Source organism: Pseudorca crassidens, chromosome 15 (genome assembly GCF_039906515.1).
Source record: "Pseudorca crassidens isolate mPseCra1 chromosome 15, mPseCra1.hap1, whole genome shotgun sequence".
In the NCBI taxonomy this organism is placed as follows: Eukaryota; Metazoa; Chordata; class Mammalia; order Artiodactyla; family Delphinidae; genus Pseudorca; species Pseudorca crassidens.
Window position 1 is genome coordinate 56,429,752 of NC_090310.1, and position 15,425 is coordinate 56,445,176.

At 44.9% G+C, this 15,425-nt stretch overlaps 1 protein-coding gene across 1 annotated transcript; it reads right to left on the reverse strand.

Moving 5' to 3' along the window:
- Positions 1-576: 576 nt before the first annotated feature.
- PRND (prion like protein doppel) lies at positions 577-1,270 on the reverse strand. Its single transcript, XM_067705164.1, has one exon. It carries the CDS (start codon positions 1,268-1,270, stop codon positions 734-736), a length of 537 nt encoding a protein of 178 aa, XP_067561265.1. The 3' UTR covers positions 577-733.
- Between the last annotated feature and the right edge of the window lie 14,155 nt (positions 1,271-15,425).

Consider the following 15,425-nt stretch of genomic DNA (forward strand, 5'->3'; position numbering starts at 1 on the left):
GCCACAGGCACATCCTGCGAGTAGATCTAGTCTACTCAGAATCAGCAGTACTTCAAGGAAAGGAAATATGGGCTTACAAGGAAATATGGGCTTTTGTTTAGCTTTTATTTCTATTTTAGTTTAATTCCTTTATTATATCTTAATTTAATTAAACTAATTAATCAACTTCCATGTAATAAGGTATCAAATACATGGCCATCAGCATCAGTCTTTTCATATTTCCAAAAGTGGGACTGTACAGAGCAGCAAATCTGGGGTTAGACAAGCCAGGGTTGAATTATGGCTATGACATTTTCTAGCTACTTTACTACTTTACGTCTTGGAGCTTCAGTTTCCTCATCTGTACAATGGGAATAACACCTACCTCTAAGAGTTGTTGGGAAGTATTGTGGAGTGCTTGGCACAGTCCCTGGTGCATTCTTTTATCTGCTTACCAAACATTTATTGCATGATATGGTGTGCCAGACGCTCCACCGGAGCTGAGAATGCAGGGATGAACAAGCCACCCTCAGGTAGAGCCTGGAGAGAATTGATGCCCACACATTTATCAAATACAAACAAGAACCTGAGTGAATACTTGGGAATGTTATTTGAAGTGCTGAAGAATCAATCACTGCTCTTTGGTACCTTCAGAACAGGTGGGGGTTTGGGGCTTGGGGAGAAGAACTGAGATAACTCCCTCATGGTTTGCTCACCCACACTCATCTCTGTGGCTACCAGCCTGCTTGCAAACTTACTTCACAATAAACCAGATGAAAACCAGCAGGCAGAGCATCATGGGCTGGTCCAGAGTGACCCGAAGTCCTGCTCCTCTTTCCAACCAAAAATCACACTGTTTGTTGGAGCAGAGCTCCCTGATCAGCTGCCACAGGACCCGCTGGTAAAGATTGTTGTCTTGTTTCTCGCGGGACAGTTCCTCCTGGTTCACCGCCTGGGTGGCATTGATGCAGCTGGTGACAAACTTCTCCTTGGTGACGTTGGCCTCAGAGCAGCCATTGTAATGGATCCCATCAGGGAACTGCCAATAGTTGGCCTCGTAGTATCTATTGCCCTCAGCTCCGAAGTTGATATCCAGCTTTCGGCCTTGCCTGATGAAGGCCCCTGGGCGTATCTCTGCAGTGTGGGCCTCCGTGACCTGGGAGGTACTTGGCAAGGCCTTCCGGTTCCACTTGATTCTGTGCTTTATGCCTCTCGCCTTGACTGAGGACAGCTGGCTGAAGAGCAGGACGCAGACAATGGCCAGCCAGCATCCACCCAGATGCTTCCTCATTGTGTCAGAATCTGCAACAGAAAAGGCTGGAGCAGTTAACTTCCCCAGTGGGGTTCCCAGTCTCCCCTGCGCCCTCCCACATGTAGGAGATTCTATGAGAGGAATGGCATTCTTGCACCCTTTACATTTTTCTGGAAACATAATTGTTTTCGCAGGCTTGGGCTGTACAGGGTTAAGTCAATTCAATACCAAGTTTCTTGCTTTTGCCTGAAATTACATCCATTCAGGACAGTGATCTTGGTTTTCTCAGACAGATCAGAAGCTGCAACAGGCAGCTTGATTATTCATAGATATCCTTTCCAGTCTTACCCTGGGGACAGTGTGACCCCACCCTCCTCCCTCAACTAGTTTCTTATTGCACTTACTACGTGCCAGCCACTGACATTGCCTAACGTAATTCTCACATGGGGTAGGTACATTATTACTCCCACTTTATAAAAGTTGTACTGGGATTCAGAGAAGTTAAGTAATTTGCCCAAGGCCACACAATAGTGGATGGCAGATTTGAATCCAGCTCTGTCTGATGCTCTTCCCATGTGCCCACTTGCCATGCATGCCCCACTGCCCTTCTGGGCTGCTGGAGGGGATGGTGCTCGAATTTTGTGCTTTTGACTCACTGGGCATGAAGGGCAGCTCCGATAGCCCCTAAGCTAAGTGAATAGCAGGGCCTGTGAGGAATTTCAGAGGAAATGACATGACAGGGAAGACAAGAGGGCTTGGGGAAACACTGAGAGTCAAGGTGGCCCCAGGGCATCTGAAAGGCTGCTGATGACCTCAGGAAATATCCCTCCCCCTTAAGCCCCCCAATCTGGTAGTTCGTCACATCTGGTTCCTGAACTTACAATAGTTACTGTGGAAATCCACCTCTCAAGGTCAACTGTTCAAGGCACTCCAGCACCTGGACCTTTGTCCTTGTGGATCAGGGATACAGGAAGAGTTACTACAGCAGAGCATGCTTAGGCTATCTCCTAGAAGAAGATTTACTGTGTCCATGAGTACCAGAGCTGGTGGAGGTTGAAAAGTTAGCTTGCTTAGGCCCTAACACATCCTCCCTGCAGTATTCCTAAAAGTGATTAGTACTTCTCTGTTAAAATGTTCAACTCTAGTGTGACACTGGTTCCTATGCAGAAAAAGAGGCAAAATGCAACCTAAGTGCACACCCAGGCTCCTCTGAACTCCTGCAAAGAGACCTCTGCTGACTTCTCTTTACTTGCAGGCACCGCCCCAGGGTGGGTACAAGTGTGCCAGGCAGCAGCCTGAGCACCCGGGCTTCCAGCATCCACCCCTCACTTTCCCCCAATCACAGTGAGCTCAGATGAACTTTTTCCAAAGAGATCCAAGCGTGAAGCAAACATTCATTAATCTCCTAAGCAGGGGCTACACCCATGTCATCAGCCCATACCCCTTGGTAGGAGAAATCTTAAATAACAGTAATAATATAAATTATGGGTGCATCAAATTAAAAAATAAAAGCATAGAGATCTTGAGAAAGAAATTAGTCTTCAGAGGCAAGGACTTAAAAGCAGAAGAAAATCCCAACCAGCCAACCCTAAACTAGCATTTTATTGTAGGACCAAAACATAGGCAAGAACACCAGTGATGTCTGAACATTCTCACAAGTGTCCCCAGATGTGGGACCCATCCCAGGAGGCGAGAGTAAAGAAATCATTGCATGGTTTACAGTCTGATTAAAAATAAACAACCTTGGCCACAAAAATGGAATGCACACGCAAATACTGCCCCCCACATACCTTGGGATCTCTCTGGGAGTGCAGTGCACCTCTGGAGCCACGGGTGCACTGTCGTCTTGCACACCTCCTGCACACACTCCTGGGCCTGCCCGGCTATGTAGGAGCTGCAGGGGGAGGTGCATTCCTGTTGCTTTCCAAATATGGGAGCCCTTCCCTCCCTGGCATGACCAATCAGGGGTTCCCGAGTGCTTCTCTGCCTTGAGACAGACGGACCATTTCATTACTCTTTACTAATAAACACCATGTGAAGAACTTGATGAAGTCCAGAAAGACTTGAGAGGTATCTTTTATTTATCTAAGTTATTTATTAAAAATATTTTATACTTACTATTTCTGGTTGATTATAAAGGATATAAATGAACAGCCAGATGAAGAGGTACATAGGGCAGATCTGGAAGGATTCCAAGTACAGGAGTTCTCATGGATTTGGGGTACACAACTCTCCCCGAATGTGAGTGCATTCACCAACCTGGAAGCTCTTTGAACCCCATGCCAGAAACTGGGAACAAACCAAATATAATAAAAAATGCTCCTCTCACCCCTATCACTCAGGAAATGACAAAGTTTTAGCAGCTCTGTGCCAGGAACTGGGGATGAAGATCAAATATATATTTCTTATTATATCACAGTGTCACAGCTGTACAGATAAGTGGCTGCATCTGTCCAAGGAGTCTGGTTAGGGCTATTTTTAAGACTGATATTTGGAGAGGTGTCTTTTAGAATGAAATGAAAAATGTTAGAAGGAAAATGTTTTTCCTTCAATATCTACAAGAGGGTATTTTAACAAATCTTTCTGGATATGCATACTATCCTGCACCTAAAGACCAGTTTCAGAAGCCAAGGCGCCTTTGCTGGGCAGCCTCTGTGGGAAGGGTCATGTTGGGAAGAGGGTGAGAAACCAGCTGGACCACATGACCCACAGCCCAGAACCACAGGGAGTGAGGGACCAGTTTTCTTGGAGGAGCTTCCATGGACAAGCAGGGCTAATGTTGGGTGGAAGATAAATGAGAGGACTCACCAGGACTTTGAGTTGCTGGGGCCATGAAGAAATGCTTGAAACAATGAATTATTCAAAAGGCCGAGTTGAAGGTTTATGGAAACCCAGGGGACAGAGACAGAGGAAGACGAAACCCACACTGTTCAAAGATGGTGCGGGCTGAGAGCGGATTTCCTCAGAGTGCCTCCCTCTCTAGTGGTGCCCAAGCCTAGCTGGGAGGGAGCCAGAGGATCTGCCTTTCTTGGCACGAGGAGCTGTGCGTAGTTATCGGGTGAACGCACAGAAGGGACTAAGGTGTCCGTGTTACAATCATTACTGCAACGCCAAATCAAAAGTGAATTCTGGAGGTGAGATTGGAGTGAGATTTACCTGTAAATAGAATATGATCTTTACCCTGAATATGACCCTATCGATGGTTTCCAAATTCACTTCAAAGCCCCCTTTTAAACCACATTAAGTTGTTGCTTCTGGGATGACCAGCAGATGACGCCAGAAGAGTTTACAAAAACTTTTCACCCTGGAGGAGGGAAACCCCAAATCGAATGCTGTCCCTGCAGGGCTTCCTCTGCTCTAGGTGGATTTTTGGCTTCCACATGGGCCTTTCTTTCTCCCCTGCCTCTACTTTTAAAATTTATCTGATTTTCCCCTCTTAAAAAAAATTTTTTTTTTCATTTTCCTTCTAGAATCATAGACATTTTGGTTTTGTGAACATACACATACACACACTATTAGTAGTAGAAACTTAGTAGAAACTATTTGCAAAATGCAGAAGAGAGGAAGAAAAAGACTCTCAATATTTTGCTACCCCCAGAGACAAGGGTCAGTACACGTTTGTTCAACATAATAGATGCTTAGGGTAATAATTAGGTTTGGGATGTTTAGAGCTGGAAAGGACTCAGAATCCTCTAGTGCAGCTCCTTCACACTATAAGGTCATGGGGCCCAGATAGGCCCAAGGTCACACAGCCAGGAGGCTGTGCTGCCCCTGCAGATCCATTGCCCTGTTCTGTACTCTGTGTACTGTCCACCCTGCCTGTCCCCATCTGGTGCAATTACCTCCATGCCCCCTCCCCTTCAGGCCCTCTTCATTCCCCTTCTTTCTATGCCCTTCCAGAGGAGGACTTTGCCCACAGTGTAGTGGGAGGTTGGTTTAGAGCTGATGAGGCTGCAGATTCCTCCTGTTAGTGAACAAAAGACTGTTCTCAGAGGCACAGAAGAGTGTAGAGGGCTGTGAAATGTTTGAGAAGATGGGAGGAGCTCTGGAAGCTGCAAACAAGCAAGAAAACTGTTAACCAGATGCAGAGCGTACAGAACTGCTCCAACCCTGCCTGGCACCTGGCTCTCACCTGTAAAGATGAACAAACAGCCAAGGAAATAGTGAGAGAACATTAGTTTCTTCAAATGACTGAGAGGCCAGAGCTGAGTAACTTGTGTCTTCTGGCATCGATAATTATAGTAGGAAAATAACTGAATGTAGATGGTCTTTGAGAAAACTGGGAGAATGAGACTGATTCCACAGTGTTTGGTGCTCCATGACACAAAGGACTGTGACATATTTCTCTCCAATGTGAATAATAGAAAATTATGTGGATTAAAAAAAAAAGCAACAGGGAAAGACTGAGTTCTAGAATGCATGAATGGATCATTATTATAGCAAATCCTTGTCTGATTAGATCTTGGACCTTTCTGAAAACATTTAGAAATAAATAAATTGATCGTTAAGATAGGAGATGCCATGGCAAAACAACTGTATCCAGAAAGGTTAGTGTGTGGGAAGATCACCCACCATATCTTGGCTTCTTGAAGATTTATCAAGTGTCTGTTATGTGGGAGAGCATAGAGGTGAATAGGGCAGGTAACGTAGCTCATGGCCTAGTGGTAGAGAAAGAATTGAAATGTGTTTTGGAATAAAATACTTACTAGATAGCTGTGTAGCTGTCTAAACAGCCATACTCAATATTTTCTTTTTATTGAAGTCTACTATACACACAGAAAGCTGAACATATCCTAAGTATACAGCATTATGTAGTTTTACAAACTGAATACACCCATGTAACACACACCAAGATTAACAAGATGAACATGACAAAGCTCAAAGCCTCCTATCTCTCCATCAGGTCACTGCCCCTCCCCTATACTGACCACTGTCCTGACTCCTTACACCACAGATTAGTTTTGCCTGCTTTTGTACTTCATATAACTAGAATTACATAAAACACAATCTTTTGCATCTGTCTTGCTCAAATTACCTGTGAGATTCACCCACATTGGGTGTAGTTGTAGCTTGTTCATTTCATTGTAAGACTTCTCCATTCCCCTGTTGGTGGGCGTTTGGGTGGTTTTGGCATGAAGAGCACTGCCATGAACATTCTTGCACATGTCTTTTGGTGGACCTGTGATCACTTCTCTGTTGGATGTATACTCTGATAGGTAGACTTGCTGGGTCATAGCATATGCCTACGATCAGCTTTTATATTCTTAGAATTTCTATTATTGCCTTGTGCAAACCTTAAATATCACCTTCCTCTATGGCTTGCTCACTCTTCCCAAGCACAGTTAGGGGTCTTCACGTGGGTTCTCATAGCACTTGGCACATAGCCAGCTAGTCATCTGGAGCATTCCCTTGCTGTTCATATGTTCAGCTGAGCACACAGAAGTTGAAGGACTGTGTTTCATCCGCATCTCTTTGCCCCACACCTAGCACAATGCCTAGAATCCAGATGCATCTAGATTCCCTTTATCTCTTCCTTATCAGTGGCCTGGTTGAGGACACGGTTGTCAGAGCTGCACATAGATCAAAGCTGCCAAGGTGGGCTGTGCACCAGAGGGCAGGCTCAACACTCCAAATCGCAGCAGGTCCGGATATATAAAGGCAGCAAGAGGAAATTTAACAAAATAAATGCAACAGTTTTATAATTTAAAAAAAAGAAAATAAAGGGCAGCATGGTGAAGACCCGTCATGGTGGTAGTTGAAACTCCATGGCAGACAGTTGTCTAGAAGAGCAGTATGAGGCACAGGGTGAGCAAACACTTGCAGAGCATAGGCTGCACTAATCAAAAGGTCATTTCCTCTGCAGTCTCTGCCCTTCCCTGCTCAGGCCACAGCTGGTGTTTGGAGCTGGGCTGTGGGGGATTGATTCAGGGCAGGGAGGTGGGAGGAGTGGGAGGGAGTGAGTGAGGGTTGAGAAGTGAGGAATTCCTTCGTGGCACATCAGGGATCACTGAAGGCAATTACTCATCTTGGGCATCACTAAATGTTTGTGGAATAGGATGCTCATAAGTAAGAAGATAGAGAACCACTGAAGATTTAGAGCAGGGGTAACAGCATGAAGGCTTTGCTTTAAGTTGATCCAGAAAGGACTGGACTGGGAAAGGGCTGAAACTTCCACCCAAAGATTCTAAGAAGGGCAGAGGATGCCAGACTAAGCCACCATGTTGAAGTTCCTCATTCAGCCTCCCACCACTTTTCTCATGTTTTTGTAAAGCATAATAATTAAAGCATAATTTGATCTGTGGTTTGTCTTCTCTCCCTAATATGCAGGAAAATGTCCCAAAGGAGAAAGGCCTTCCCCAGAGTGAGGTTACCTGGAGCAGGTGAGAGGGGCCATGTACTGTGTCAGGGCAATGACACCTTCATTATCCACAGTGCCCTTCATTCTCAGGAGGGACCCTGGGGATGCTGCAAAGAGAGAGAGTGTGAACTCGAGACCCAGGTTCTCATTCCCACGCTGCCATTCTCTGCCTCTGGTGGCTTCAGTTATCATCCGTCAGAGGAGACCTTAGCCTTCTCTGTCATGTAAGCAGCACTTTGTCTCAGAAAACAAATGGCATCTTTGGGGCAGGTGGAAGTTCACCTTGAGAATCAGTTTTCACATCTGTGCAAGAGGTATCACTCTGCCCCACCCCACCCCCATCCCCAACTAGGGCTTATCAGACACTGCTTGGCACTGTTGGAATCACAAAATTCAATATAAATCTTTTGCCTGAAATATTATAAAGGGAAGTAAGCTAAGGCCTAAGAGCTGCTTTGAGTGCATGGGCATGTGTTAATTATTGGTCTGCTAGAAATACTAATGAAGGATTTACTGCTATGAAGGCAACTAACAAAGGCTGAAGAGGTTGGTTCCAAAGGCTGGGTCTGTGATGGCTTTCAGCCAGGAGAAAATCAAAGCACTATCAAGACAGTTCACATTTGGTGGGGAAATTAGTGGTCAAGCTGCAGAGCTTATCAAACTGGACAATGCAGGGAGAGGTCACTTCTTGATATTAATGGCTGTAGGGACCAGATTCACCAGCAGATGGGAATGAGGGACCCAACATTGTAAAGAAAAGTATTTACTGAAGTATAACATGAGTACAGAAAAATGTACATTCATAAGTGCAGGATTCAAAAAATTTTCACAAACTGAACAAACTTTTGTAACCAGCAGAACATTCTAAGCCCTTATGCCCACCCCCACCACCCAACCAAATGGTACCCACTGTTCTGACTTCCAATGCCCAAGCTAGTTTCACCTGCTTTTGTATTTTATACAAATGGAATCATGCAATACGTGCTCTTTTGTTGCTGGTTATTTTTGCTCAGTATTATGTTTGTGACATTCATCAGTGTTGTCGTCTAGAAGTGTTATTTTTCAATTCTCATTCCTGTATGATATATGGCTATATAAGTAGGCCACAATTTATTTATCTCTTCACCTCTTGATGGATATTTGGGTTGCTCCTCACTTGGAGCTATTATGAATTCAGTTGCTTTGAAAATTCTTATGTACATCTCTTGGTGAACATAGCTCTCATTCTTGTTGGGCAAATCCTCAGGGACAGAGAGGCTGGGTCATCGAATAAGTGTCTTTTCAGTTTTAGTAGAAGCTGCCAAGCAATTTGCCAAAGTTGTTCAACCAATTTAGATGCATCTGCATAAGAGGTCTCCGAGGTTCCTCTTGCATCTGCTGCATGCCGGCCCCTCTGTACAGGAGACTTCTTTTAATTCTTTGCACCATTGTAGGAAAGGTGCTCAATGGAGAAATTTTGTTGTGTTGTTTAAATAAACAGTAACAACAGTTTGGTAATTTATAGTAGAGCTTAGAACAAAGCATAAAGGTTAGGGGAGATTAGGCCTAACTTCGTCCTGCTAGTTGCAGGGGTTCTTAACCTGGAAGGGGGCTGTCCATGGATAGAATTTGGAAGATACATGAACTTAGGAAAAACCATCATGTCTTTATTTCCACTAACCTCTACCTGAAATGTAGGCTTTCCTCCATGAAAAATGTAGGTAGCAGACACAGTAGCATTATTGTACTTGTGACCATAACCCACTAGAATCACAGATGTTTTCAGGTCACATTACAGGTAGGGTGGCCAACTGTCTCAGTTTACCAGCGATTGAGGGGGCTCCCAGGACATGGGAATTTCAGTGCTAAAATGGGAAGTATGGGGCAAATCAAGACAAGTTGTTCACCCTAATTCCAGGTTTAGCAAATCTCAAAATATCCCTTACACTTATCACTGTGAAGTCATTCGGCCCACTAGTAGATCTTATTTAGTGAGTTTTAGATATTTACATTTAATCAGTGTAAAAATGTTTTGATAACTCTATTTCAGCATAATTGGTTTCCTATGTAACCTCTGTATTTTATGCATTTAAAGCCATTATTCTGAGTAGGGTCCATATGCTTCATCAGACTCACAAAGTGGTCTGGCAGGGATAGACATTTCAGCTGGGTCTTGATGTATTAACAGGAGTTTGTCAGGTGGAGGGGGGCAAGGAGGACATTTCAGGTGGAGTGAACAGCATGAGAAAAGGAATGGAGGCATCCTGAGAGTGCCTCTAAGGCACAATAAGGTAAGACTTCATGATGTGTTTAAATATACCTTTAAAAATTATTCTTGGGGTAGTGATGGTGGTAAGCTGTGATTGCCAGTATGAAACAGCCCCTTCGTTCAGTGTGTGTGACGATAGGTACCAGGCAAGGGTTATCAGAGTGCAGAGGAAGTGGTGATCATTGCAGTGGAAGTCTGCAGATAAAACTGTCTGGAAGGAAGACAATGAGACTAGTTTTTGGAGGGAAGTGAGGATGGGCAGGGGGTAGTGTCTTATTTCAGGTGTGCCAATGGAGGACCAGATTGCCACTGAGAGGGCTGTAGGGAGGAAGACACAGAGAGGGAGAGTTGATGTCTTTGATGTTCTTCTGGATTTCTTTCACAACTGTTTCTGCCCTGCAAATTTTTTTCATCCGACTCAGCTTTATGGTCTGTAGGAAGGGCTAGCACTGAACAATGCATTCTCTTTTCTAGCCCTGGATGATGGTCACTGCCAGGGGAACAATCCGCCCAGCACAGATATGTCTCTACTAGCAGTTCACACTCCATATCCAGCTCTACAACAGATGTCTTGACTTCAAGAGTTGACCAGGTCCTCTCACCCCTTCACTTTAGTTGCCATATGGAAACATTTAGAATTTTCCAACTGGACATGAACCAATACTCCTCTTATATTTTCTGATCTCCTGACCTCAAGTGGAAGTGACATATAGGTATGAAATGACACACAGGAAAGGAGGATCAGGTATAAACTTGGGAGGGAAAACCAAATAGAAGGAAAGCCAACGGAGGGAAAGCCAAAATATCACATGCATTATTCAGATGGGTTCTTAAGTGATATAGCAAGGCCCCTGAACAGGGCAAGCAGGTCAAGGTGAGTAAAACAGGGATGTAATGTGGGCAGCTCAGAAGCTAAGGCTCATATGAAGGCCTCCATTTCTCAAGGCCTGGGTGGTATTCACACCACCCAGTCTTGCCAAAGACTTAGCTCATAGCATGAGAGGGTGTGTCCTTATTCATCTGTGTAACTTCCCTACTAGGTGGAGAGGAAACAGCTGGGGCTACCTCTGCTGGGCAGATTGAGAAGTCAAGAGGAATGCCATCTTTGGGGAAAAGGGTAAAGTTTCCACCAGGTGGATGAAAGTTGTTGAAACAGTTTGTAGGAGGAGTAACTTGTAATGTAGTAGAAAAGGCAATCATCACAAAAACAGGTGCACGAAACAACTTCCAGGTCCTTCATTCATTTTTCAAAGACCATAGCTTTTTCTTGAGGAAATTTTAGCATTCAATGCTGAGTAAAGGGGGTCGAATTTTCTCCACATACAGGTAACAGATTTATTTCACCTGGTAACAATTCTTTCAACTCTTGACACCGGCAGGTCCTCTATAATATATTGGAGGAGGGGCAAGCAGGTTCAATCACTCTGTGGTTAACTATTGTGGTGCTCACCTTTTTAAAGGCAAAGAACGTTGTATTACATCTTTCAGCTTTCATTGATTAGGCTTTGATTCTGTGGCCAGAAAAGGCTTTGGACCCAAGGGTATTAGGAGAATAACAAGTGGGCTGAAATGTTCTTATAACAATTAAATTTCAAAGACGTGCCCGAACCTCCCTCTACCCTCTCATCACTTATATTCTTAGGTAGGTAATTCTATGCTTAAAAAAAGTTTCATTGAGACATAATTCAAATACTATGGAATTCATCATTTCACATTGTACAATTCAGTGATATTTAGTCCATTCACAAAGTTGTTCATTGTCACTATCTTATTCCAGAATATTTGTATCACACCAGAAGGAAACCCCAAGTTCATTTGCAGTCACTTCTCATTATCCCCTCTCTTCAATTGCTGGCAATGAATAATCTACTTTCTGTCTCTATGGACTTGCCTATTCTGGATATTTCATATAAATGGAATCACACAATATTTATACTTTTGTGTCTGTCTTATTTCACTTAGCATCATGTTTTCAAAGTCCATTTACATTGTAGCATACGTCAGAAGTTCATCAGCCTTTTTATGGTTTACACCCATTACCCTGGAGAACACAAATGCTCTTCCATTTGATATTGTGGTTTGACTATTGCAAACTAGGGGACGCTGAATAAAACAATGTTTCTGTTGTTCAAGTACTCTTCAGGTGATTTTGTCAAAAGCAAGTCGTGGCTTTCACCGTGCATTTTCCATAAGCTGGCTGGACAGAGCCAAGCAGCCCAACCTGGTTTATTTATTGCATCTCCTGGCACGTTCTGAGGAATGTGGCCACCCCAGCTGTGGGAATCAAATGAGCAGCAGAGCCACAGTGGGCCTCCTCCATGGGTGGCAGTGAAAAATCATTCTCCTAAAATTCTCAAAGCTAAGAATGGTCTCTGACATATTTACAGGGGGAATCTGGGCTTGACTGAGCATATCATCATTCATGAAAGGTCCAGAGATGTTTCTTGAGGAAACATTAGCCCTGTCTGATGGCCTTAACTGGAGGTGAGAAACCCTTCTTCTGGGCTAGTCTGGTCCACAAAAATAGCCTTGGTATTTGCATGATGCCATGGAAATAACAAACCCATGATGTCTCATCACCTCCTGGAAGGCAGTACAGAGAAAAGAGTGGTTGGAGAGAAAAGGCCTCCTTGGAGGGCTGGAATAAAAGGAGATTCAGAGGGCTTCCCTGGTGGCGCAGTGGTTGAGAGTCCGCCTGCCGATGCAGGGTACACGGGTTTGTGCCCTGGTCCGGGAAGATCCCGCATGCCGTGGAATGGCTGGGCCCGTGAGCCACGGCCACTGAGCCTGTGCTCCGCAACAGGAGAGGCCGCAATAGTGAGAGGCCCGCTTACCACAAAAAAAAAAAAAAAGGCGATTCAGAGACATGCAAGGGAATGGGGAAAATAAGCCTGGACAAAGAAAACATGGTCTCCTTTCTCATTGAATTCCTGGTCTGTGAGTCTAGCCAATGGCAAGACCACCTGGTGGGCCTGGAATCTGTGGGGTTCTCCCTGCACTTTGGAGTTGGGGCCTTGGGAAGATGAGCTGGAGCCATAAAGAAACCTGAGTGGGCCCGTTCCATGTGTGGACAGCTACCGTGAGCAGGGTGACGGGCAAGCCTAGCATTCAGAATTTGGCAGCATTGCGGGGATAGCATCTTGCCAACTTTCTGTCGTACCCCCTGAATTATAGCTAACATTCCGTCTTATGTTAATTAACTCATAATCAGTATAATGCTAAGCCAGGTGTGTTTGCAGTGTATTTGTGTGTGGGAGGAACATTATCTGGCTTAGAGTTTTAGATCTTCATTAGTATGAGCCAAACTAAACAACTTTGTTTGATTACGAAACTCTTCACTTTGTGTGAGCCATGGGGGCGTGGTGGCTGGATTTCAGGGGCTGTATCCAGAATGGAAGCATTTCTGTTTGCAATGGGCAGTAGGAGGTAAGCACCCTTGGCAATCCTAAGTGGATCGGTGGGCAGTGGCCCGGTCTTTTGAAGGCATAGAGTGATCCAGATAACGGTGTAGTGTGTGAATGTGGGGCACCCAAAAGGCCCTCTTAGTCCTGGGACTGCCTTTGAGCTGTATTTAGAGTGACACTGACATACTGCTATGACATTTCTTGATAGGTGTTGAAGTCCTAGTCCCCAATACCGAAAAATTACTGTATTTGGAGTTAGGGCCTTTAAAGAGTTAATTTAAAGTTAAATTAAAATGAAGCCGTTTTGTAAAGCAATTATACTCCAATAAAGATGTTAAAAATTTTAAAAAAAGAAAAAATGACACCGTTAGGGTGGGCCCTAATCACATTTGATGAGTGATGTCCTTATAAAAAGAGATTAGGACACAGAGACACACAGAGGGAAGACGGTGCGAAGACACAGGGAGAAGATGTCCGTCTACAAGCCAAGGAGAGAGGCCTCAGAAGAAACCAACCCTGATGACACCTTAACCTCAGACTTCCAGCCTCCAGAACAGTGAGAAAATAAATTTCTGTTGTTTAAGCCCCTCAGTTTGTGGTATTTTTTTATGGCAGCCCTAGCAAACTAATCAAGATGGTATATTCAACAAGAAAGGCAATGAAACAAGGTCCTGTAAAGTTTTCTGAAATGATTGGGTTGAGTAAGGGTGTTAAAGGATGGAGTTACTGAAAACTGTTATCTTTACCCAATATAAAGATTAAGATAATGACCTTGCTTTTGTTTATTGTTTGTTTTTAGAGAAGGAGGGAGGAAAGATGTAGGTTTGCCAGAACAGTTACAGAGAAAAAAGCCCCCAGCCCCAATCACCCTGGTGGCCTACAGCCTGGGGGCTCCAGCAGGAGGTGACTCGTGCTCTAGGGCTCAGGGGACCATGGTTTGGTTAGAGAGGGCCACCAACCAATGGGTCCTGGCTGCAGGTCACCTCTGAAATAATACAAGGGAGGCATGTATGGGAGTGATGGAGGGTCTGTCTAGGGAAGGAGGCATTTTAGGCTGAGATTGCTTTTAGGATTTCTGACCTTCCTTCAGATTCCCCTTGGAGTCAACTGAGTCCCCTCAAGCTGGAGCCCTGCAGAAGACCAGGGGGCGCCCTTCACAGAGGCCATGGGTTGTACACAGTGCCCGAGGCCTGGCACCTTTGAGCCAAACCCTTAAATATCATCACAAACCAAAGGCAAAGAGTTTCCACAATGTACTTTTGTGAATATACTATTTGTGTGACCTTGGACAAGTGACAGAATGTCTCTGGGTCTGAGACTTCCCGCAGGAGCAGTTAACTAGCTCTGTTTGGCTCTGAGATAAGATAGAAGCTGACTTCACTGCTGCCTGCAGGTGGTTGATTCTTTTAACTCAGGCCAGGCAGGAGGATTGTGCTGTGAAAGCAGGAGAGGCAGCACTAAGGGCTAAATCAAGAGAAGGTAGACTCCCTGCTGGCCACTCCCCACTCCCCCTGAGCCTTCAGTGCTTCTCCAAAGTCTTGGCCAGGGTTAGAAGAGATGACTTGGGCCTCTAGGCCCTTGTTTCTCGGTGTGGTCCTGGGACCAGCAGCATCACATCACCTGGGAGCTTGCAGAAACACCAAATCTCCGAGCCCACATCAAACTTGTGGCCTCAGAACTGCATTTTGACAAGGTTCTCAGGTGATGTGCATGCCCATCAGAGTTTGAGAAGTGCTACATTTGCAGGGTGGGTACCATTCCAGGTTTAGCTGTCTCTCACTAGTGGTGGGCCTCAGGACTCACCTGTGCTTCCAGCTTTTCAGGTAGCAGGTGTTAACCACCTCCTTACACCTCCATGGCCTTTCATCTTTAGAGCTCCCATCTTTCTCCTCCCCAGGGAGAGTTCCAGTCAGGTTTTTAGTCTCCCTAACAGCTCTGTATTTCAGGGCCAGGCCACCTTCTATTTCCTTCACATCTTCCTGTAGAGCAGTGGAGCTCCATGTGCAATCTCCACATCGAGAGCAGCATTGCTATGGAGTTTGTTAGAAATGTACATTCTCAGGTCCTACCCTGCACTCCAGAATCAGAAACTCTGCAGTGGGGCTCAGCAACCTGTGCTGAACAAGCCTCCAGGAGGTGCCAATGCAGGATATAGTGTGAGAACCCTGAGGGCCTTGTGTCAGT

Coding starts and splice junctions, on each gene's coding strand:
- PRND (XM_067705164.1), bottom strand. CDS start 1,270: ATGAGGAAGCATCTGGGTGGATGCTGGCTGGCCATTGTCTGCGTCCTG.